This window comes from Myxocyprinus asiaticus, chromosome 1, assembly GCF_019703515.2.
Source record: "Myxocyprinus asiaticus isolate MX2 ecotype Aquarium Trade chromosome 1, UBuf_Myxa_2, whole genome shotgun sequence".
Taxonomy (NCBI): domain Eukaryota; kingdom Metazoa; phylum Chordata; class Actinopteri; order Cypriniformes; family Catostomidae; genus Myxocyprinus; species Myxocyprinus asiaticus.
Genome location: NC_059344.1, coordinates 4,873,378 through 4,896,834, shown reverse-complemented (window position 1 = coordinate 4,896,834; position 23,457 = coordinate 4,873,378). Strand labels below are relative to the sequence as shown.

General features: G+C 40.2%; 1 protein-coding gene across 4 annotated transcripts in view; it reads right to left on the bottom strand.

The window, feature by feature from the left end:
- Positions 1–23,457, bottom strand: part of LOC127441298 (multiple PDZ domain protein-like) — a 117,905-nt gene that overhangs the window by 49,919 nt on the left and 44,529 nt on the right. For all 4 annotated transcript variants that reach the window (XM_051698534.1, XM_051698544.1, XM_051698553.1 and 1 more), the window contains exons 14-22: positions 22,649–22,735; positions 22,461–22,540; positions 21,812–21,958; positions 21,115–21,282; positions 18,563–18,736; positions 15,326–15,535; positions 11,461–11,571; positions 5,069–5,224; positions 1,249–1,593 (exon numbers count right to left, since the gene is read on the bottom strand). In XM_051698534.1, the coding sequence (XP_051554494.1) occupies positions 1,249–1,593; positions 5,069–5,224; positions 11,461–11,571; positions 15,326–15,535; positions 18,563–18,736; positions 21,115–21,282; positions 21,812–21,958; positions 22,461–22,540; positions 22,649–22,735 (1,478 nt within the window). The remainder of the gene's footprint in view (positions 1–1,248; positions 1,594–5,068; positions 5,225–11,460; positions 11,572–15,325; positions 15,536–18,562; positions 18,737–21,114; positions 21,283–21,811; positions 21,959–22,460; positions 22,541–22,648; positions 22,736–23,457) is intronic.

Here is a 23,457-nt window from a genome sequence, read left to right as displayed (position 1 = left end):
ATGGCGATATATTTTCCAAAAATATATTACGTGGTTTATCACACGTATAGCGGCAGTTCCGAGGTGAAATGCCAACTGTGTGCTGTTAAAAAGCGAGTTAAAGGGAAAGTTCGCCCAAAAAGGAAAATTCTCTAATTATTTACTCACCCTCATGCCATCCCAGATATGAATGACTTTCTTTCTTCTGCAGAACACAATTGAAGACTTTTAGAAGCTCTGCAGGTCCATACAATGCAAGTGAATGATAATCAGACCTCTGTAGCTCCAAAATTCACATAAAGGAAACTAGGTGAAATAGAAAATAGCTGTGGGTGAGAAACAGAACAATATTTAAATTCTTTTTTTTTTTTTTTACTCTAAATCTCCACTTTCACTTTCACATCTGAAAGTGAAAGTCAAAGTGGAGATTTATAGTAAAAAAAAACAAAAAAAAACATAACTATTGTTCTGTTTCTCACCCACACCTTTTATATCACTTCTGAAGATATGGTTTTAAACACTGGAGTCATATGGATTACTTTTATGTTTCCTTTATGTGATTTTTGGAGCTACAAAAGGTCTGATTACCATTCACTTGCATTGTATGGACCTGCAGAGCTGAGATATTCTTCTAAAAATCTTAATTTGTGTTCTGCAGAAGAAAAAAGTAATACACATCTGGGATGGCATGAGGGTGAGTAAATGATGAGAGAATTTTCATTTTTGGGTGAATTATACCTTTAAATTTCACCCAAACAGATGAGTTTTTTAAGGTTAATGCCCTATTGAGTTTGAAAATCAACAAAACCGACCTCCCTACCCTAAACATTAAACCTAAACAATAGTGTCATGAAAAGCAAATGTGAGATGAAAAATACAATTGATGAAGGAAACACATAATTCTGTGGTGCTTTATGACATTTTTGGCTCATGTGTCGACTCGCATGTTCTTCTGGACTTGTACCCCTGTCCTACGCATAACGTGCAACTTGATCACACTTGAATACGTTTGTGGATGTCACAAGACATGTGCTATAGTAAAAGTGTTTAGATGTCAAAAGGTAGCATTGAGTATTTGCAAAAAGTAAGTGTTCATTAACTGGTAATCTGCCGTTTTTTTCTTCTTCATGATCTGTTGATAAATGTCATTGGTGCTTTCGCGCCTCTAGGAAACTGATGCGGAGCCACGCAAATTTTATTTTTTTAGCCAAAAATTAAGTACAGTAACGTGTCCTCTAATAAGCAATCATATTACAACACAATATTTACCTTCTGGAAGTCTTGATCTCCATGGTTACCACTCTTGACCAGGCCTTCTCCAAGAGTGCCCACCATTGGGTCCACCTTGGTGTAAAATGACTGTTCAAGCCCCTCCTCTTTATGCACGGGGGTGGGGCTAGCTTTAGATAACCCCACCTCTGATGCCAGTGGCTCCACCTCTTCTAGGCCCAGTTCACAGAACAAGTCAGAGTGGGTGAGTCCCATCCTAAAAGCCCTTCCCTCAGGCATCCAAGGCACTGCCCTCTGCTCAGGAGTGAAGGGTTCCGTGTCATCCGCAATTCCGGACGTGCCCATGAAGGGATAATCCAAGAAAGATTCCTGGAGAACACTCCTCTGGGTAAGACACATCGGCGGGTTCATTTTACAACTTAGCAGATTTATATTCACAATAACAGTCAAATCATAGGCAGGTAATCTCCCGATAAACAGCGGCAGTAATGGCCTGCTGAAGTGCCTTCTCAAATCAATGGGGGATAGCGAGCAATAATTGTGCGAGGCAGAGGAACTTGTTTCTGAATGTAGCGGTGATTCATACAGCTGTAATTGAGTTCAATCACGCGGCGTGATTCAGGAGGGGCCGAATCACTCAGCTATGAATCTGAGCAGAGACCTCCCCAAGCAGGGGGCATAAAAATGCTAATAAAACCACAAGTGATGGGACTAACAATAGTCGCAAATTACATGCAGAGAGCTGTTGGGCCCATGGAATGCAGGTCTGGAGGCATTTTTTTGTCTGAACAGCAGGAGCGAATGAGGGCTGTTTAGGAGGAGGTCATTTTGGAGAAGGGCTGCAGGTTTGAGCAATGCTACAGGAGCATAACAAATCTACAGGGTGCAGGTGCATGCTGCTAAACTAGCAATGGATTAATAAGCATGAAAAAAAATACACAGCACACACAATATATTGGGTAAAATACTACATTTTATATTATATTTTGTATAGAGTTAACATTTCTCTATAACTGACTTTCACTGACTCTTGGCAACTTTACCTGCCATTAGTTTTTAAAATAGCAACAATTCCACTTTGAATTTAGGCAGAGATCACTAGAATGTTCTTAACACAAGTTTAGCATTTCATTTGACTTGCTCTAAATTTTATCAAAAGTAAAAAAAGAAAATAAAAAAAAAAAGAAAGAAAAAAGACATACCCCACCTACTGTATACTTCATACAGATTAAATTAGGGCTGACAATTTAACGTGTTAATTCAGTGCAATTAATTATATAAAAAAAATAACGTGTTAAAAAATAAACACAATTAATGATGTCCCCGGACCAAAACACAGAATATTCCTGCCATCAGAGCAATTCAAGTTTGAAGTACCACCTGTTTTCTCCAGGGAGCAGTAAGCGAAATTCCAGCTGTTTAGGCAAAGTGCAGAGAACAAACCACATATTCCGACAGCAGACAGCACAAGATGAGAACACGTTTTTCAACACAGCTTGATGGAGAACAAATCAGAATGCAGGGATCTCAAGATGTGCTTTTCTAAGTTTCAAACCACGTGTGAAGATGCCCCCTTCTCAGTTTGCTTAATATATTTTTCAGTGATCAGTTGCATTACGCATAAATGTCATCAAAAGTCTGGTGAGTAAAAACTAAACTTTACTAGCCAATGCGACTCTTTCTCCGACGTGTCCATAGAGGGTTGACTGAACAGCTGAAATCCATCTCCGTTTTGCATCAGAGTTCTGTTGGTGTATATTTTGTAATTAATGAACCTCTGACTGCTCAATATGCATCTCATTACAAGACTACTTGCCAAAGAAATAATACAGTAAATGCAAATGAAACATTGATGAGTTTAAATTATTTTATTAGCTTACAAGTAGATTTCACACTGTGATCTGAGTAGTAAAGATGGCTAAGATACCCAGACGAGTGGTCTGACACTTGTATGTGCAGTTGTTACTGAGAAATATTAGGCCACTAGATGCTGGCATTCACCAATCAGAATCGAGTATTCCAGAGAGCCATGTAATAAATCGTGCTAATGACTGATACTGAACGTAAAGAAAAAATATATATTTCTGGCTATATCACCCAGCCCTAGTTTCGCTTACCGCCCTCTGCTGAAAACGGGTGGTACTTTAAGCTTGAATTGCTCCAATGGAAGAAATATTATTGTCCTGGGACATGATTAATTATGTTAATTATTTTAATGCACTAAATTAACAAATTAAATTGACAGCCCTAGTTTCAAAATTACAACTGATTACATTAGGAGTAAAACTTTTTTAGTTTTTCTTTTTAGTTTCACCTTTCAGCTTAAGAAAAGCAGAAATACATATTTTTTAAAGAAACATTACCACTAAGCTCATTTTAAAAATACATTTCTTTTATAAGGATTCAAAGCGGTGTCCCTACTTTTTGTCAGCAATGTCAGATATTAATGTAAACATTAAATGTTAAAAATAAGGTAATCAGGCTGAAGCACCCCCAGATCATCACCGATACTCCACCTGGTCGTCTAATGGTTAGACAGAGACCTGGAGAGGCCTTCAAGCCACAGTGTCTCGCACCCACTGTGAAATTTGGTGGAGGATCGGTTTCCAGCAGGACAATGCTCCATGCCACACAGCCAGGTCAATCAAGGTGTGGATGGAGGACCACCGGATCAAGACCCTGCCATGGCCAGCCCAATCTCCAGACCTGAACCCCATTGAAAACCTCTGGAATGTAATCAAGAGGAAGATGGCTGGCCACAAGCCATCAAACAATGCCGAGCTGCTTGAATTTTTGCACCAGGAGTGGCATAAAGTCACCCAACAGCAATGTGAAAGACTGGTAGAGAGCATGCCAAGGGGCATGAAAGCTGTGATTGAAAATCAGGGTTATTCCACCAAATATTGATTTCTAAACTCTTCCCAAGTTAAAACATTAGTATTGTGTTGTCTATAAATGAATATGAACTTGTTTTCTTTGCATTATTCGAGGTCTGAAACTGCATCTTTTTTGTTATTCTGACCAGTCGTCATTTTCTGCAAATAAATGCTCTAAATGACATTATTTAATTTGGAATTTGGGAGGAATGTGGTCAGTACTTTATAGACTAAAACAAAAGTGTTCATTTTACTCAAACAAATACCTATAAATAGTAAATCCAGAGAAACAGATAATTCTGCAGTGGTCTCTTAATTTCTTCCAGAGCTGTATTTGAAGAGAGATTTTTTTCTGTGCCTCATGATATGTCTACTCCATCACACAAAAAATAAAGAAAATTAGGTTTTCCCTCATATTCGGTCGGTCCTATTATCAGCAAGCATCACCAGTGAAACAAAATTGCTACTGCCTTTCACACAAATATTATATGAAAAATATGACGAAAAATATGGTAATTTGGTCACCGCAGTCAGTCATATTTTCTTTCTGACTGTGTTGACGGTCTCAATTCATCTATTCATTAAAGTGAATGCCAGATTTGTTACCATTTATAATAAAAATTTGACAACTTATTTTATTTTTTGGTATCTTACAGTATTGAGCCATATTGAGTTAAAGGAAAGGCAAAAACATGCATTTTGTAAGATAATGGAATGGAACCTCTGATGCCTTCAAACTCTTCCTCGGTAGGCAGCTCACCAGGTTTTGGAAAAGAACTTAAGTATTCAAACCTGATGCAGCTATTGAAAATTTATATCGAAGTAGAGTATGGGCAGGATTATCCACAGCTTTCTGATGAGGTGTTCGATCCTGTATTTGGTTAGCCAGCGTAAAAGCCAATCCACCTAATCAAGCCAAAATCGGATTTTATAGAACATTAATTGTGCCTGCTTGGATCTGATTGGTTGCTGAATCTGTGTACCTTGGGTGTGGAGGACTGTCTGGTCATCTGATGATCAGTGCTGCAAGTGCTGCCGTGCTGAGCGATCATCGATGCCTGCAATGCCTCATCCTCTTCTTCGACAAACTGACACTCAAACGCCTTTTCATCAGACAGGTCGAAATCGCTGGAGTTGATCTGGAGGAGGTTTGTCAAGTAGATGACAATGATAATTACAACAGAGACAGATAACAGAATGATTGTTAAAAAAAAACAAAAAAAACCAGATGGTTTTGGCTTATTTAAGCTGATTTAGCAGATCTATCAGCATGGCCCAGTAGGTCTCCCAATCTGACCATCTTCACAAAACTACAGTGGCCCAGGGATGCACAGCATAGCAAAATTAACAAAGCAAATAAAAGCTGAAAACACAGCACAACTAAATCAAACCAAAACACAATGAAATTAGAGGGTAAATTCAGCCAAACATGAAAATTCTCTCATCAGTTACTCAGTGTTTACTAAGCGTGTGAGCATTTGGAAACATTCGTGTCAGTCAGACAGCTTGCGGGTACTGAAATAATTTGGTGCTCAGTACTACCAGTATTGTGGAAACACTGGTATCATTCGATCTTTTTTGAATACCGACTTCGAACCGAAGTGCTGGTACTTTTAACAACACTAACTATAACACAACAAAATTAAGCCACAACATAAAATCCACAAAAATATTAAATTAAAACACAAATTTTTTTTGCCACAAAACAACAGAAAAGCCACAACACTATAACATTAAACCACAACACAACAAAATTAAGCCAAAACAAGGGCTGTCACAATTTAGAAATTTGGCTGACAATAAATTGTCAAACAAATAAGTATAATTATGACGATTAATTATCTCTTTTAGGGCTTTTACGATTAATTGTCATACAGTGCTGTGAAAAAGCATTCAACCATCCTGATTTCTTCTGCTTTTGGGTATATCTCATAATAAATTGTTTCAAAAATTCAAAATCTCAAACAAAATCTAACATAAAACAAAGGCAGTCTGAGTAAACACAAAATACTGTTTTTAAATGATAGTGTTATTTACAGAAGCCAAAAAGTTGTCCATCACCCAGTAAGCACACTACGCCAAGATCGAAAGAAATTCCAGAAATGATGAGGAAAAAAGTGATTGAAATACATCAGTCTGGGAAGGGTTACAAAGCTATTTCAAAGGCTCCGGGACTCTAAAGAACCACAGTGAGAGCCATTATCTCCAAATGGAGAAAACTTGGCACAGTAGTGAACCTTCCCAGAAGTGGCCGACCTTCCACATTTCCTCAAAGAGCAAAGCGACGACTCATCCAGGAAGTCACAAAAAAGCCAAGGACAACATCCAAGGAACTGCAGGTCTCTCTCACATCAATAAAGGTCACTGTTCATCCTCACTGTCAGAAAGACACAGGGCAAAAATGGCATCCATGGAAGAGTGACGAGGCCAAAACCACTGCTAACCAAGAATAACATTAAGGCTCATCTGAATTTTGCCAAAACACACCTTGATGATCCTCAAACCTTATGTGAGAATGTTCTGTGGACTGAGTCGAAAGGGGAACTGTTTGGAAGACAGGGGTCCCGTTACATCTGGCATAAATCAAACACAGAATTCCACAAGAACATCATACCTGCGGTCAAGCATGTTGGTGGTAGTGTGATGGTGTGGGGATGCTTTGCTGCTTCAGGGCCAGGGCGACTTGCAATAATTGAGGGAAACATGAATTCTGCTCTCTACCAGAAAATCCTTAAGTAGAACATCCAGTCATCAGTCCGTGAGTTGAAGCTCAAGCGCAGTTGGATAATGCAGCAAGACAATGATCCAAAGCATAGGAGTAAGTCCACCTCTGAATGGCTCAAAAGAAGCTAAATTAAAGTTCCCTATCTGTCACTCACTCGACGTTGTGTTGATGTAGTGACACTAGGGGTCACCCTTGGGAGCCCCAAACACCTCTGATCTTTGAGAAAAGGCCAATGGGAATTGGCGAGTGGAATTTGCATGCCACTCCCCCGGACATACGGGTATAAAAGGAGCTGGCTCGCAACCACTCATTCAGATTTTTTCTTCGGAGCCGAGCGGTTGTGTATCAGCGAGCTGAATTCCTCTGCTGGTCCATTCACCTGTGCATGCTGTTGGATTAAAGCGGTTTCTCCCACTCGTGCACCGAATGAGTGCAGAGAACGCCCCTGGGTGCTTCAACAGCCTAAAAGAGTAAATATTCTTGCAAATAAGAGAGTATATTTTCTCTAAAAGAGTGGCACTGACGGAGAGCGTCTTTTTAAAAATGCCTTTCCGTCTGTGTATATTTCCTGGTTGCGGTCGTTACCTCCCTGCCTCTGATGGTCACGATGGCTGCCTCACGTGTCTGGGCTCAGACTGCGAGAGCGTGACCATGGTAACGTTGCGGTCACGGCTTTCCTTCTTAAAGGGAAAAGCCACTCCAGCTACTCCCTGCCCCGGTCCTTCTACCTACGGGTATGAGGCCGCGTCAGTTAGCGCTAGGGGTGATTTGGGGACCCCGATGGGAGCCGTTCCGCCGGGTAGCCCCCCACGGACCTCCCATTCCCCAGTACGCTCGTTTGCCCCGGTCAAGTTCTGGGATGAGACCGACGGCTCGCCTCAGGGCTCGCGAAGAGGATGAGCTCCCGATCACAGCATCAGAGAGCGGGCTGGTCCTCTCTGTCACCGAGGACTCAGCTGGGCTCCCACCGGGTGCGGTCGCCCAGTCTGATGCTGACACAGAGCTGGCAGCCACACTTGCCCGGGCGGCTGCGTGCATCGGGCTGCAGTGGAACCCTCTGCGGTAATCCGGTGTTTACAGCTGTTGTTATCACAATCGCTGGACACCGCACATTTACGGCAGGCACGGCACTGCGGAGGTGGGCCCCCTGCCCCTGTGCGCCCAGCTGCGGCACAAACACACCCATGCCCAGGTGGTTGTGATGGATGATGAGGACGGTTCCCTCCTCCCCTGTCGCTGACCGGTTCTATGGTGGGTACCCGGAGCCAGGTAAGTACTTTGATGTCCTCAGACTCAGCACGGCCATGAGCTCGGGGTTCGAGCCCCCTTAACGTGGCACCTCCGGCTCCGCCCCTCCGCGATGACCCACCCGCCGCTATGTCCGACGCGATTGTCCCCTTGGTCCCCCTCGCCTGGAGCTAGGAGGCGTGGCTTGCACTCACCAACCCGTCGCGATGACTGACCAGGACCATTCGACTCGGCTATGCGATTCAGTTCGCCAGGCACCTACCCGGGTTCAGCGGCGTCTGTTTTACCTCAGTGAAGGGCGAGAATGCCACTGCCCTGCATGCGGAAATCGCGACCCTTCTGCGGAAGGATGCGATAGAGCCTGTCCCTCCAGTCGAGATGAAGAAGTGGTTTTACAGCCCCTACTTCATCATACCAAGGAGCTATGGGATCAGGTGGTGAACCTGCAAGTGAAACTGCCCCAGGAGGAGGCAGACCCAGACTTGTCATTGCTGTGTCCGGTGCGTGCTTTGCACATCTACTTGGATCACATGCAGAGCTTTAGACGCTCTGAGCAGCTCTTTGTCTGCTTCGGAGGACAGTGGAAAGGGAGTGCTGTCTCCAAACAGAGGATCGCCCACTGGGTCATTGACACCATCGCTTTGGCATACCACGCCCAGGACGTGTGGCGGCCTCCTGGGCCCCGACCAATGGCGCCTCTTTAGCAGACATCTGTAGAGCAGCGGGCTGGGCAACACCCAATACCTACGCAAGGTTCTACAATCTCCATGTTGAGCCGGTTTCGTCCCGTGTGTTGTCAGGTAAGAACAGGTAAGTTTTCGGGACAACTGGCCAGGTGTATCGCTTGCGTATAGTGCCTTTCCCCTCCTGGAGGGGGAGACGTGCGCTTTTTACCCCCCAGCAGTGTTCACGAAACCGTGGGCCCTGGATGTTCTTCCTCCTTAGCCCTGTGGCAGTGCCCAGTATGTGTGCTAGCAGGCCCTGTACTGGGGTGCTCCACATGCGCTGGTTGCCCGTGTGTAACCCCGCCTGATGTATCTTCTGCGATACAATTTCCCCATTGATAAACCCGCATCTTCCTTGGGCAGAGTCCCCTCTGCCACCGGTCGCCGTGTTTGTAGTGCTCCATCCCCTCTGGGTAGGACCTACAACGGGGACTTCTCCACATGCGACACTCCCGACAAGACTCGGTAAGACCATGTGACGTATTTCCACAAAATTACCTCCCCTTCGGGCAGGGTGTGATCTCCGCGGTGTCTTCCCCTTGGGAAAGGACACCACCTTGATGCGGATGCTTATGGCCCCCAGCTGAACGATTTCCACTCTTTTTTGGGAGAAAAAAGAAGAGAAGCGGCCACGGCTGGGGCGGCCTGTCCCCATTTTGGGCGGTCAACTTGTCCCCGAGGTGCGGGGTACCATCCGACACTTGTAGGAGCGTTGGGGGAGGTTACGTGACGGCCGGGTGCGCTGGCTGCGAGGCACGCGGTGGTTTGCCTGTCTCGCACCACCAGTCCACGTAACACAGTTCAGCTAGTCGTGGCATTTTGTATAGGGGCCCCTAGTGTCACTACATCGACACAACGTCGAGTGAGTGACAGATAGGGAATATCCTGGTTACTTTTGTAACCTCCGTTCCTTGATGGAGGGAACGAGACATTGTGTCCCTCCTGCCACAACACTGAATTACACGCTGAAATGGCCGGGACCCTGTCTCGGCTCCTCAGCACAAAACCTGAATGAGTGGTTGAGAGCCAGCTCCTTTTATACCAGTATGTCCGGGAGAGTGGCATGCAAATTCCACTCGCCAATTCCCATTGGCCTTTTCTCAAAGATCAGAGGTGTTTGGGGCTCCCAAGGGCGACCCCTTGTGTCACTACATCAACACAACCTCTCGTTCCCTCCATCGTGGGAGTGGAGTGGCGTTTTGGAGTGGCCTAGTCAAAGTCCAGACTTGAACCCAATTGAGATGCTGTGGCAGGAACTTAAACAGGCAGTTAATGCTCAAAAACCCTCCAATGTGGCTGAACTAAAGTTCTGCAAAGAAGAGTGGGCCAAAATTCCACCACAGTGTTGTGAAAGACCGATCTCCAGTTACCGGAAGCATTTGGTTGCAGTTGTTGCTGCTAAAGGTGGCACAACCAGCTATTAAGTTTAAGTGGGCAGTTAGTTTTTCACATGGGTGATATAGGTGTTGGATAACGTTTTTGCTTCAATAAAAAAAAAAAAATATATATATATATATATATATTATACATTTTCATATATCCTATTCTGTTCTGTTATATAATGCAACAGTAAAATATTTCTGTTGTAATTTCTTCACACTCACATGTTATTTTAATGCTATTTGATTAAACCCACAAGCCCTTATTTCTCATGAAGCAAAACCTTCAAGATTTCTTTTCATAATTTTATCACTCCACAGAAATAGAGTAACTGTTTGTCTCCTCTGTGTCACTGTGTGTCATCATTAACACTGTGTGTATGAACACACTATGACCATTTGCCATTAAATGATCATTTAAAGTGAAGCTGGAGCATATTGCGTTCACTATCAAAGTTTATATTTTGTTAGTTTATATTTTAACGGAAGTTTAGCGTGAGCCTCTTCTGACGGCGCACACACCTGAGTGCTCGAAAAGCATTTCTCGTGCTCTTCTGGACAGCAGCTGCTCCAGTTGAAGTCTGCGGTGCGGCTCAGTGACCCTGGGAGTTCAACTGAATGGCACACCTCCATACACAACATTTATATATTCACTTAAAATTCCCTTATTTGGGCATTAAAATGTGATTGGAATTTGAAGTGCACAATAACCACAGTTGGTTCAAATAACTGCAATGAGACAATTATTTAACAATCGCGACAGGTCTAGCCAAAACACAAAATGAAGCCACAGCACAATGAAATTAAGCCACACCATAACAGAAAAGCCACAACACATCAAAATGGATCCACAACACAACAAAATTAAGCTTTTTCATTCTGATAATTTTGTTGTGCTGTGACTTAATTTCATCGTCTTTTCAGGTTTTATTTGCTTTGCTAATTTTGTTGGGTTGCACACCCTTGGGCCACCTTACAAAAAACTCTAAAACCATCAAAACAGACCAGCTTAACCAGTTTGGCCATGCTGGGAGGTCGGCTACCCACCTTAGGCTGGTTTAAGCTGGATAAAGGCCGCAAGAAACGTCCTACATTTCAAATGGTTTGTTTGTCTCACCCGCAAATACAATCTACAACGGTCTGCGGAATATTCTTTCTGATCTTCAGTGAATTTTCAATGATTTCTTCATAAATGCTGAGATATTGTTCCTACGGGACAGAACCTTGCACTATTAACATGCGTTTCTAAACATAACTGATACAGAAATCTGTTGTGTGTGTGTTTTATGAGCACTGACCACTGCAGGCTCAGCGCGGAACAAAATTTCCCCTTCCTCATCATCACCACAACATTCCGTCAGCACCAGAGCCGAGAAGTTAAAGGAGGAAGAGATGTCCTCACCCTCAGCCTGCGAAGACAGGGAAGCGTCACCTTTTTGAACCATCCATGCTCTGATAACGTTCAGATCAGACCGAGACTTAGTGGCTGAATTGGATTGGGTTAGAAATCAACATTTGATTTTGCATGTTAGTAGTGCAAGGCTGGTTAGCGAACCTACAACTGCTGTCACAGCATTAAATGGGTCATGTCATCATTTTTTTTAATAGTTTCTAATTAGGGCTGTCGATTTATGTTAATTCAGTGTCATTCATTATATAAAATATAACGCATTAAAAATTAAACACAATTAATCATGCACCCAGACCATAATACTGTATGGAATGCTCACAGGTTTTTACGAGTCTCCGTCAGCAGGGGCAGTAAGTGCAACTCCAGTTCTACAATATGCCAACAAACTACACTTACTGACAGCAGACAGCACAAGATGAGGACAGTGCAACTCCGAATGCAGTGTTCTCGAGATGTGGTTTTTTTTATTTTTTTTTTTATTTCAAACTACGTTTAACTTGACACAGCATCCTAGAAATGCTTGGTTTATGACGCGACACAACCAAACTGAGACATTCCAAAAGCGTCCGTCTGACGCATGTGTACATAGATGCTTCCTACCTCAGATTGATGAGTTAAATTCCAAAATGGATTATTGTGGAATAATGTAAACCAGCGATAGGCTTACATTCAATTATATAGAAATAAACAATATATTGCCTTCTAAAACCACTTTTTGTATTGCCTAATCATGTGCTTTGCAAATCTGCCACTATAATGTAATGTATTTTAAGTATCTGATTTATCATATTTATTATATATAATTTTTATATATACATTTTTATTTAAATATATACATTTTATCATTATGTATTGTATTATTTTTTATTTGGGGGGCCTTCCTGTGCAAATATTGATATATGCAATTAGTTACGATGAATTTGATTAATTATCAAATCATGTAATTAATTTGATTAAAAAAATTAATCCATTGACAGCCCTAATTCTAATTAATTCTAAGGCTTTTTTGTTTTGGCACTAAATTAGTTTTTCACAACCAGTTTCCACCCTCTCTCTGATCCTTAGAATTAAAGTAGGGCTGGGAATTTTAACCCGTTAATTTCTGCTGGGGGTGTGAATCTTTGGGTTGAAAGCTAATCGATTCACGATTCAAAGGTTTTCGATTCAAAAGCGATTTTTGCAGTTTCAAAACGATCCAACTCGATTCGATCCACAATGAAATTCGATTTGATTAACGATTCAATTCTGCATTTTTTTTAAATGCACTTACAGTATTCCTAAAAAGGTGCTTTAAGGGATATCAACCGTTCTACTTCCACTGATCCGTTGAATCAGTGCATAATATTTCATAACAATTTAAAACATAAACTGTGTCTTATCCATGTATGCCAAAATGTCAGTTTAATCAATTCTTAAGTCTGAGAATTTATAGCCTACGTCTTACCCTAAAACGCAGTGAGTAGGCAGCTGTATCAAAAGGTTTGAGTGCGTTTGACTTGAGACAAGAACACTATTGTGAGCTGTCATTTGCTCATGAGATGGCCATCCGGAGGAGATATCAGACATAAGGAGCTTGAAAGACTCGGAAAACTGCTAAGAAAGTTTCAGTAAGAGTTACGGATGGAACAGACTGAGAGCAGGTGCGATTACAAGAAGGGAGATGAAAGAGTGCAGCGAGCATCTGTGAGGGGAGAGTTGTGAGGGCTGCGCAAGAGAATGAAGCCATGCATGTCCCAATTAAATTGCAAATAATTTAATATTAATATATTCTAAAATATTGTATACTCATTTACTGAATCGTGATTCATTCGATTTTCAACAGTCTAAATCGATTTTTGACCAACACTAATAATTCTCGATTCAAAAATCATATTTCAAGATCGATGCATTTGAATCGGCAGGAATAGTAATCGATGCATCAAGAAAACGAGTGAATCGTTTCACCCCTAATTTCACAGATGAATATTTTGTGAAAAAAAATAAAAAATACAAAATGAATGGAATTAATGCAGTATTCATATTTTTTTACTTCCTGAAACATCACACAACTGGAGAAAGTTGTTCCGAATTGTTGCCCCGACTCAGATTAGGGTGGGGGCGGGGTTAGGGCATCTGCTGCCTGCCAGGAACAAACCCAGCACCTTTATTCAATGGCAAAACTTCACCAATGTCTTCCCCCACTTTCTGTGGCTTAACATTTGCATATATTCATTTTCAGGAGGTTCACACTCGACTTGACTGCACATCCTAACACAGAAACGGATTGTGTGGAGCAGAACACGCTACAACCAGGTATACTTATAAAGAGACTGAACGGCAGCCAGAGGAAATAATACTTTTGAGAACTTCAACAAATTAAACTTCAGCATTCAATATGTTTTATATCTGTATGTAGTGTCTATTAATGCATTGGCAATGTACACTTTAATTTCTCTTGCCAATAAAGTTTGATATGAATTAAATCTGCCCAATTGATCATTTTATTAAAAATACTGTAATCCGCTACAAAACGGCAGAAGATTTTGCCCAAATTTTAATTACAGCATGTCCACTGATTTTATGGCATGTATACATATATTTGTATCAAAGATTAATACCTGTAAAAATGTGTCTAGTTAACTCTATCCATAAAAAAACAAAACAAACAAAAAAAACAAACACAAAAAACATTTTAACATGTACGTATTTAAATAATTTAAATAAATGATGACTAATCAATTTCTTTGACTAACCAAGTTTTTTGAGACAAAGTATAAAGTAAATATATTTATGAGGATTTTTTTAATGTATGTTGTAATGTATCGCGTACATAATTTCATGGTGATTAATCGTGATTAATGTGCGATTAATCGATTTTTTAAAATCGATTTAATCGATTCACAGCCCTAAATTAAATACTAAATTATTCCATACATCTTTAATCGAAAAATATCAAGGACAATTTGACTCCATATGATATGACCCCTTTAATATTAATGATCAATTCTTTAAATTTGATTCGTATTTTTAGAAATGTGCAGTTTTTCCAAAGCTAAGCAGGAAGAAATGCTTTGGTCTCATTCTGGTTTCTGGAAGTGAGTCATTTGAACCGTATTAGGAGGTGATGGTACCCTATCGCACTTGTGAGAGCAGAACTAAATGCTTCGATACCCTCAAGCAGTCTAAAAGCTGCTCTTGAGATTAAATCTTTGAAAAAAAGAAAAGAAAAAGCCTGATCAGATGATCCACCATGCACTTGACAACCCACCGTACACGTTCGCTCCAAACCTCACGCCTTGGGAGAGAAAGAGAAGGAAAGATGCCAAAATGTGCACACAATACCAGAATAATGGAGCCAAGATAACAGCCTTGGAAGGGTGGAGAGGTTAAGATGAACTACAGCCTCTGAGAGCTCTTCACAAAGATATAGATGCACTGCTCTAAGGAGATTTCATTTCCTGAGGCCTTAAAATAATACTGATCCACAGCATGAAATATTCAAAGAACCTGCAAAGGAATCCAGTTACTGCAGCTGCTAGTTTCTATAACACTGAGAAACCTGAACGCACAAAGAGAGAGAATCTTCTCCATACAGAGCAACGATGCGCCTGATACAGAAGCATATGTCACTGACTAACAACCTCAAAGCTTATGGTAGGTCTGTCTAAAGGTCTATACGTTATCATTAAAAATCAATTTCTCTATAGAGAAAAGAAACAGGATTTTTACTTTTGAGGCCGCGTCTCAGTGGTAATCTTTGAAAATGTTCTTACCGGCAGTGGTTTGGCCACCCCGATGTGGACAGTGCCCATGTTTGCTCCTTTCAGCGCCTGCACCGCCTCTTCCAAACTGGCACTCTCCAGGTTCATGTTGTTGACATACATGAGGCGGTCTCCTGGCAACAAGCGTCCATCTCGCTCTGCAACGCCATCAGGAACCAAAGACCTAATCACAATTACTGTCTTAGCCGGGTCCATGGGGTCCTGTACGGGCACACACGCACACACACACACACACACACACACACAGGTAAGTACTCACTGACTCTTGAGACATGGGACAAATCATGTCCCACAACTTTATCTACCATTAGTTTTGCGCCATTTCCAATTTGAAATAAATCCAAGTTGATTGCAAGAATGTTCTTAACACAAATGTACCACTTCATTTATCACTCACTACCCCTAAAAATCACCTGAATATGGATTTTTTACTACCAATGGAGCAATTCAAGCTTGAAGAACCACTATCATGTTTTAAAGAGTCTCAGTCAGCAGGGGGCAGTAAGTGCAACTCCAGTACAGGCAACAAACAGCTGACAAATCACAGCAGGCAGCTCAAGATGAAGACGCGTTCTTGCATTCAAAACACAGCTGGACGGAGCGCAACTTCGAACGCAGGGGTCTGGAGATGTGTTTTGCAGAACTTGACACAGCATCCTAAAAATGCTGTTTATGACACGATGCATTCAAAGTGAGATGCTCCGAAAGCACATGCACTTAGACTCAGTGTCCAGACTTAGATAAGCCCTTATAGGCCTAATACGTCTATCTTGGACAGACTGACAAATTCAATTGCAAAAAGAGCTTCTGATTTTTGTAAATTAGATGTTATGTCTGACGTTGGAAGCAATTCAATAGATGGAGCTGACAACTCAAATAATTAATTGATCAATGTGAATGCTAGATATTTTTACACTTTTAATGAATATACTGTATGACATGACAGTAAACATTATTTTGTATCTGAGGTTGTCAAACAATAATATGTGATAGGCAAGGAAATACAGGGAACACTTCACATTAATGTTCCCTTTGTTAAAGGTATAGTTCACCCAAAAATGAAAATTCTCTCATCATTCACTCAACCTCATGCCATCCCAGATGTGTGTGACTTTCTTTCTTCTGCAGAACACAAATTAAGATTTTTAGAAGAATATCTCAGCTCTGTAGGTCCTCACAATGCAAGTGAATGGTGACCAGAATTCAGAAGGTCCAAAAAAAACATAAAAGCAACATAAAAGTAATCCATACGACTCCAGTGGTTGAATCCATGTATTAAAAAGCAATATGATAGGTGTAGTGAGAAACAGATCAATATTTAAGTCTCTTTTTTTTTTTTACTGAAAATCTACACTTTCACTTTCACATTCAGCCACCTACTGGATGGGGCTGGTAAAAGGTGGAGATTGATGGTAAAAAAAAAAAAACTTAAATATTGATCTGTTTCTCACCCACACCTATCATATTGCATCTGAAGATATGGATTAAGCCACTGGAGTAGTATGGATTATCTTTATGTTGCCTTTATGTCCTTTTTGGACCTTTTGATTTCTGGTCACCATTCACTTGCATAGTATGGACCTACAGAGCTGAGATATTCTATTAAATGTCTTTATTTGTGTTTTGCAGAAGAAAGAAAGTCATACACATCTTTGATTGCATGAGGGTGAGTAAATGATGAAAGAATATTCATTTTTTGGGTGAACTATCCCTTTAAGGGTTTATAAAGAGGTTCATTAATGACTAAAGTCATAAAAAATGCATTATAAATCATTAATATGCAGCTTTAACAACATGAATAAAAGTGCTCTCATGCAATACTTTCCAAAATAGTGAGCATTTCCTTAAACTTTTTCATACTTACAGTATATTAATACAGAAAATGCCCCAATTCATGATTTTTGCAGCAAAAATAGGCTATTAAAGTGAGAAGAAAAGGAGGCATTATTTCATTTTGCAACAGTCTGCTTAGTTTTTCTATTCATTACTATAATGTCTTGACTCACATGTGTTGTCACTTTCCGTGTCACAATGATATCAGAAGAATTGTGCTACTCCGAGTGCACAGCATGCAAAGCCTTATGAGCATTAAACCGCACTGCATTTATGTACACAGGTTTCTAATGTTGGCAAATGCTTAATGCAGTAAATGCTTTATATGTGTCCACTGTACATTAAGGTACATCTTCATAGGTTACTAATGTTAAATAAGTGTTATTAAGCATTTATAACATGTGAGTTAAAATTACTCGCTAACTGACCCTTCGCTAGCTCCGCCTTAAAAGCGCTTCTGCAACTGTTGCCCTGCCGCCATTACTCTGACATGCGTTTACTATTTTCCAACGAGAGCCTATGGAAGTAATGTGTGTTTGAGTACTTTTAAGCAGGATTTGATCAAAATAATTTAAAAATGTAAAACACGTTGTTGCCGGGTCATTTGTAATAGTACCCCAGAGAGGATACATGCAGTGTTTTTCTTTCTTTTTTTAAATAATCTTTAAATAAATCTGGAAAAGTGCATATTATGGATTAAACTGTCAGCCCTCATTCCCAAATGAACATATAACATCTGCAACGACACCTACATTTGCTCCAATGTCAATTAAAGCTAATAACTGAACATTCATTTATGTATTGATTCAAGTCACAGTAAAAGTTCCCAGCATCAAAATGAGTGTGTCAAATATTGTGGCAAAAACCGCATCGTTCACGGCAATCTTCCATTCATTCCAATGGGGAGTTCTGCAGAGCTCGTCGGAGTGTGCGACCGTATCTAAGGGGGGGGCGGAGCTTAGCGAAGGGTCAATTGGACGGTATTGCATTAAAGACACCCCTTTTTATGCATGCTGTTATAACAACATATCAAAGATTTATAATGCATTTGTAAATTAACTATTAGTCATTAATAAACCTCTTTATAAACCCTTAACAAAGGGAACTGTATTGTAAAGTGTTACCGAAATATGCACATTTTGTAAGAAAAAGCAGGAATCTAGAGGTTGCTCTAAAACCTTTATGAATATTTCTGAACATGTTTATCTAAAAGTGCGAAAAGAATCACTAATGGAATCGTTAAGTGGAACTGAAATCGGAACCACAATCATTAAATTCTTTACAATTTTGTCAAAGATCCATCCTTTCTAACCTGACAACGTAAATTTCAGTGGCTCTGCCGACTTTCTCACCAGGCAATCTGACCGTTTTTAGCCCCTCCTCTAAACTTCTCACCTGGTAATCGAGAATGCTGAAGCCCAGCCCACTCTCTCCTTTTTCCAGTTCGATGTCCTGAATCTCTATTTCCCACATCGCTAGCGGCATTCCGGCAGACTCCTCAGTCACATGATCTCTCATGTCGTCCTCTGATTCCCCAGCAACCATGAAGTCCTCAAGCTCATCATGCACCTTCGCAAACAAAATAAAGACAGCCTTTGATTTTCAAAAATCCCCATTAATTGTTCAGAAGAACCAAATTAAATTTGGAAACTCACACCTGTTATTTGAAGGTAAAATACATCAGGCAATTGGACATGAAGAACATCTCATAGTCTCGTCTCTCCGTTTTAAGCTACTCAAGACGTACAGAGATTATAATCTGTCCATCTGCACAATAATCTGATATAATCCCAATCAGGGAAAGTCTGACTAAACTGCTGAGGATTTCATGAATAAAGTCACACGTAGGTAGAATTTTATCAACACAAATACACGGAAAAATAAAAATAAGTAGATGTCATTTAATATTGTAATCCTGAAGATGATTTGATTTCAATGAATGTTATGAAATAGATAGTTCCAACTTTAAATCTGATTGGCTGAGCTACGTATGAAGCCACTGTAAAATGTTGATGGACGCACACCTGTGACACGGTTAGGCTAATGAACTCTATTACTTGGAGGAAGAATTGTTTATTCCAAATATTAATATCTACAACATGAAAACATGAAGTACGACCAGTGCAGTCTGATTCCTGAACAAATCACTCTTATGAGTTGGTTGTTTTGAATCTACAGTGTGAAACACACAGCTCAGACAGTGTACTTTGATTCCAAAACGAATGACTCTAATGAGCCGGTTCTATTGAATTAACAGCGTGAAACACACAGCGCATCCAGTGTACTTTGACTCCCGAATGAATGACTCTAATGAGCTGGTATTCTATTCATAAAATAAGGCAGCTAGTCATTGATAACACATAAAAGTTACATTTTAATGTCAGACTGCTTAATGTTTAATCCTTGTGCGTCAATAAAAAAAAAGTTACTCAGAGGACCTTAAAGGACAAAAATGTCAGCGTCAAAAAACCGCCATAATAATAATATATATTCATATTATTTTCCACATTCAATGAGTGACATTTTTTTCACCAACATCAGTCCTGATCATAAATAGCAAATATTCATTCGTTTTCAGGATTTTAACCCTTTAAATGCCAGTTTGTTTACATAATGCCACTTTTGTTTTTTTACACACACACATAAATTTCTCAATACACACATACAAAACACACTCTCACATCCATACCAACACACCCACACAATTTTAGCTGCATCATTTATTCAATTGGCCTGCAGTGCTCTATAATACAGCAAACAGAAAATAGGAAAAAAGCATGTATTTGCTCCACAGGCTAAAAATGGGGCCATCTGGTGGAAAATATTATTAAAGCCAGGGCTCCAGAATGAAGGCATAATATCATAGAATTCATGATTTTATGCTTTAATGGCACTGGGATCAAATATTGCAGTTTTAATGGGTTTCAATGGTGACGTGTTTGTACTTAAGGTCCTGAGTGTAACTATTTTGTGTACACAGTGTATTATAGATGTGTTATAGGAACTGAGGTTGAAATATAAAAATTCCCCCAAAATACACACCTTTGGCAAAATGTATGCCATTGGCATTAACACAGCCAAAATGATCAAAAAAATAAATAAATAAATAAATAAATAAATAAAGGTTGCACAAGGGATAAGTACGTGTAACCTGTTGTCAGAACAGCATGCATCATATTTTTAAATACTCCTTAACAGGGAAGTCCCTAGGATTTCAAAACATCAGGGGCTGAGGTTCTCCACAATTTATAATTTGAACAGAACAGATCATATGTTTCACAGGAGGAAAACTTTGTCCACAATTTGTCCATAAGTTTTGGAGGTCTATACATTTTAGTAAGGGTGATGAGAAATTTGAAAAACTTAACCTCTCTTTTCCTCCTCACTGCTGTTTATAATCTCAGGGCTGGCTAGCTGTTCAAGAGATTTGTCTTCCTCCACAGCACTTAAAACTAGAAAATTCTCAGTAGAAATTTAATATGTGGTATACATTTTGTCATTTAACTGTTTGTTGGTTTTTGAAGTTTTGTTTGCTTTTTATTTTTTATAGGTTTGACCACGGCAAAAAATGATTAAGTGGGAAGTCCAGTTTCTCTTGTGTAAGTAATCTGCTCTGTGCTATCCAATATCGCCACACTCACACAAAAAGCTCATATAAAGTGCAGAGCGAGATGAATATCATTAAATCCACTTTACACCTGCACAGTGGATCTGAAAGACTCATCTCTGAACAGAAAACATTTAGGGCTAGACCCAAATCATTCAGGGCTCGCTGCTTAAACACCAGCACCAGCGGCGTGTACAGTGTCCGACATCGTTGCTCAGCTGTTTCGACCTTCTTTCCAGCTCTGAATAAGAACTTTGCTGTGAGTGATTTGAAGCCTTACCCTTGATAAAACCCCTTTAACACACAGACTCTCTAGGCTTACTGCTTTAATTTAATATACCTGAATTGTGGATTCCACGGCCACATCCACCGCTCGTAGTTGGTCAGTTTGGCTGTCAGTCATCAGAGGGGCGGGTCTACAGCAGACCATGGTCACACAGACAGGCAGTTCCTTCAGAATATCGACTACATCTTTATGAGTCTCTCCTCGGAGGGGAATGCCGTTCACCTAAACACACACACACACACACAGCATAAATATACAGACAATAATGCAACAATAATTTCAGTTGTTGCGTGTCTGTATGTAATGTTCAATATTGGAAGGACCAAATGCACAAGTTTAAGTATCTGCCATTGAAAAAACGCAAAATGACCACGCTTACATTTGCAATCAAGTTCAGTTTTCTTTATTTAAAGGAATATTCCGGGTTCAATACAAGTTAAGCTCAATCGACAGCATTTGTGGCATGATGTTGATTACCCAAAAAATTAATTTAGACTCGTCCCTCCTTTTCTTTAAAAAAAGCACAAATCAAGATTACAGTGAGTCAGTTAAAATGAAAGTGAATAAGCCTTAAAAGGGGTTTTCATGCTTCACATCTATGGAGATATTCCTGTATAAATGGCAATCAGCACTCATAATCACTCATAATAACTTTGCTTGAACATGCAAGGGACTTTTTGGAAAAACCTGTTTACGTGACACATACATAAATATGTACAGACCACTACTGAATTTTGTGTCTTCATTTTACCTCCAGCAGTTCGTCTCCATTGCAGATTTTCCCGGAACGTCCGACAGGACCCTCTGGAAGCACAGAGCACAGGAAGTGATGGCCGGAACAAACATCTAGACTGATCCCTAAACCGCTGTTCTCACTGAACTTCTCCACCTGAACCACCTGCACAAACACAAAGACGAAGTCCAATCATCATAAATGTCAGAATCCTCTTTATAGACCATCACAAACCTACTTTTCTATTGAAGCGTTGTCTTCTCCCTCATAATGACTGTTACGACAGATGTTGTCAGTTTGAACAATACTGAATGTACCTTATTGCCATGTATTTCTACTCATTATACATAGGTTTTGGGGTAAGGGTTGGGTTTGGGGTAAAGTTAACAGTGTAACTGCAAATGCAATTAAATGCAAGTACTTTAAATGTAATTGCAATGCAACAACATGTATGTACATAATAAGTACATTGTATCAAATGGTTAAGTATATAGTAGTTAAGGCCACCTAATATAAAGTGTGACCTTTCAGAACATATAAGCATTTAAATTCTGCAGTCTCTCCCTTCTGGCTACACAGAAAGTCAGATTGCTATCATGGTCTCACCGTAAAGGAAAGTGTTTTACTCTTCTGTTTTCACCTGCTTTTGAATATATGTGTTACTCACAATGACCTCGCTGCACATGCCAACGTCCTTCTGCCACTTCTGCAAGAGTTTGAGTTCCTCCTCAGAGCTCAGCTTCATTCCTACAGGACCCGGGAGAGACATGACACCATTACTAGCTGATCTTAGATCATATCTGCCTTTAGATTCTCTAAAAGTTAAAATGATAAACTGGTGTCTCTCTCTCTCACCGTCTCGCCTTTCTGCAGTTCTGATGGGTGGAACCGTGACAGACGGGGGTTTGGAGGTTTCAGCTGGACTGAGATATGACCTCTCATCTACAAGCACACACACACAGCAGAAAACACAAGGGCGTCAAACTGTGACTCTATCTCGCTATCTGACACTCTGCTGATTTGAACTCTCTTTATATAATAACAGGCTTCTGGGGAACATGATGAAAGGATAAGTGAAGATTTTGGCTGTGACTCTAAATGTGGTGTAGAGGATCTACCAAACTTTCTCAGCCTCTTTCTTACATGGGTAAAGTTAGATCTCCACAGTGAATTCATATTTCTGTTTAGACATCTTTATTTTCTCTGTTTAATCTGAACAAACTGCAGCATTTAAAGACCCCAAGAAATCTAAATGTACATTTTGTGGGTTTTAGTACATGTTTGTTATCTTTGGGGACATCTTTATGCTACTGTACTCCTAAAAGATTACTTTTAATTTAAAAAAATAACATTTACAGTTTTTCTCTTCTGGGAAATTGGATCTCAGATATTGATGACTTGATCATCCTGCACACAGAAGCAAGTTTGGTTCAGTAAAATGCTTTCTGGAATGATAATATCCCACCCTCTAATAGAGTGCAACACTCAGGTTCCAGAAGTAAAAATCCCAATTATTTTCTCCATGTAGAAACTGTTTATACCATATGAACTATTAAAGGAATATTCCATAATGTTGATTACCACAAAAGTTCATTTCAACTCGTCCCTTATTTTCTTTAAAAAAAAAAAAAACAAAGCAAAAATCGAGATTACAGTTAGGCACT